Genomic DNA, 747 nt, shown 5'->3' with positions numbered 1-747 from the left:
CATGCCCTCACACACACAGCTATATGTTATATTCCCATTAAGTCTCTTACAAACACACACACTCCCATGCACAAGCTCACTGACAAATGTTTTGTAACCTGACTGACCCTAACTAACTGTATTTATTCCAGGAAGGAAGGCTGGTGGTAGGAGGACCTGGAAGCTTTTACTGGCAAGGTAACTCCTCTGCAGTGATTTCATAGATGGGACTATGTTCAAATGCAAATGGACAAAAGAACCGAGATGAGTTTAACAGTCAGAGAAGCCCACATACACACACACTAATGCACAAGCCTTACATAGAAGAATGTGAAAAGAAATGTCTCTTTCTCTTCATTGTCACTCTCCATCTCCCCTCTCTTATTCCTTTCCTTCATGCCTCTCTCTGTCTGTAACAGCGTAACAGGAAGTGAATGTTTGGGCTCTGTAATGAGCTGATCAGGGTGTAATGGAGTGTGTAGAGGCTGCCCCGCAATTAAGTAAAAAGGAAAGGTTTTGAGGAGAGGAAGAAGCTCAAGAGTAGGCACTGGGGACAGAGAAAGGTTTGGTGGTGGCAGGGTGGCTGAAGGAGGGATAAAAGATTGTTAAGTAGATGATAGAAACATGTTGCAACTGGGAGTGAGACAGATGAGTGAAAGGGTATGTTAAAGAGTCAGACAGAGAAGGAGAGGAAGAAAGATGGATCTTCTTCGCAGTAAAAGCAGTGCTGAGGTCAGCTTGTTGGATATGCAGAGGGATGAAGTGCCT

The 747-nt window shown here is 44.2% G+C and overlaps 1 protein-coding gene across 1 annotated transcript in view; it reads left to right on the top strand.

The window, feature by feature from the left end:
- itga8 (integrin, alpha 8) overlaps positions 1-747 on the top strand; it is a 40,286-nt gene that overhangs the window by 5,907 nt on the left and 33,632 nt on the right. Inside the window, exon 6 of the mRNA XM_020612868.1 lies at positions 132-177. Coding sequence (XP_020468524.1) covers positions 132-177 — 46 coding nt within the window. The remainder of the gene's footprint in view (positions 1-131; positions 178-747) is intronic.

The sequence above is a fragment of the Monopterus albus genome, unplaced genomic scaffold (genome assembly GCF_001952655.1).
Source record: "Monopterus albus unplaced genomic scaffold, M_albus_1.0 scaffold127.1, whole genome shotgun sequence".
NCBI lineage: Eukaryota > Metazoa > Chordata > Actinopteri > Synbranchiformes > Synbranchidae > Monopterus > Monopterus albus.
Note: the sequence above shows the minus strand (reverse complement) of the source record. Positions and strands in the feature narration are given on the sequence as shown.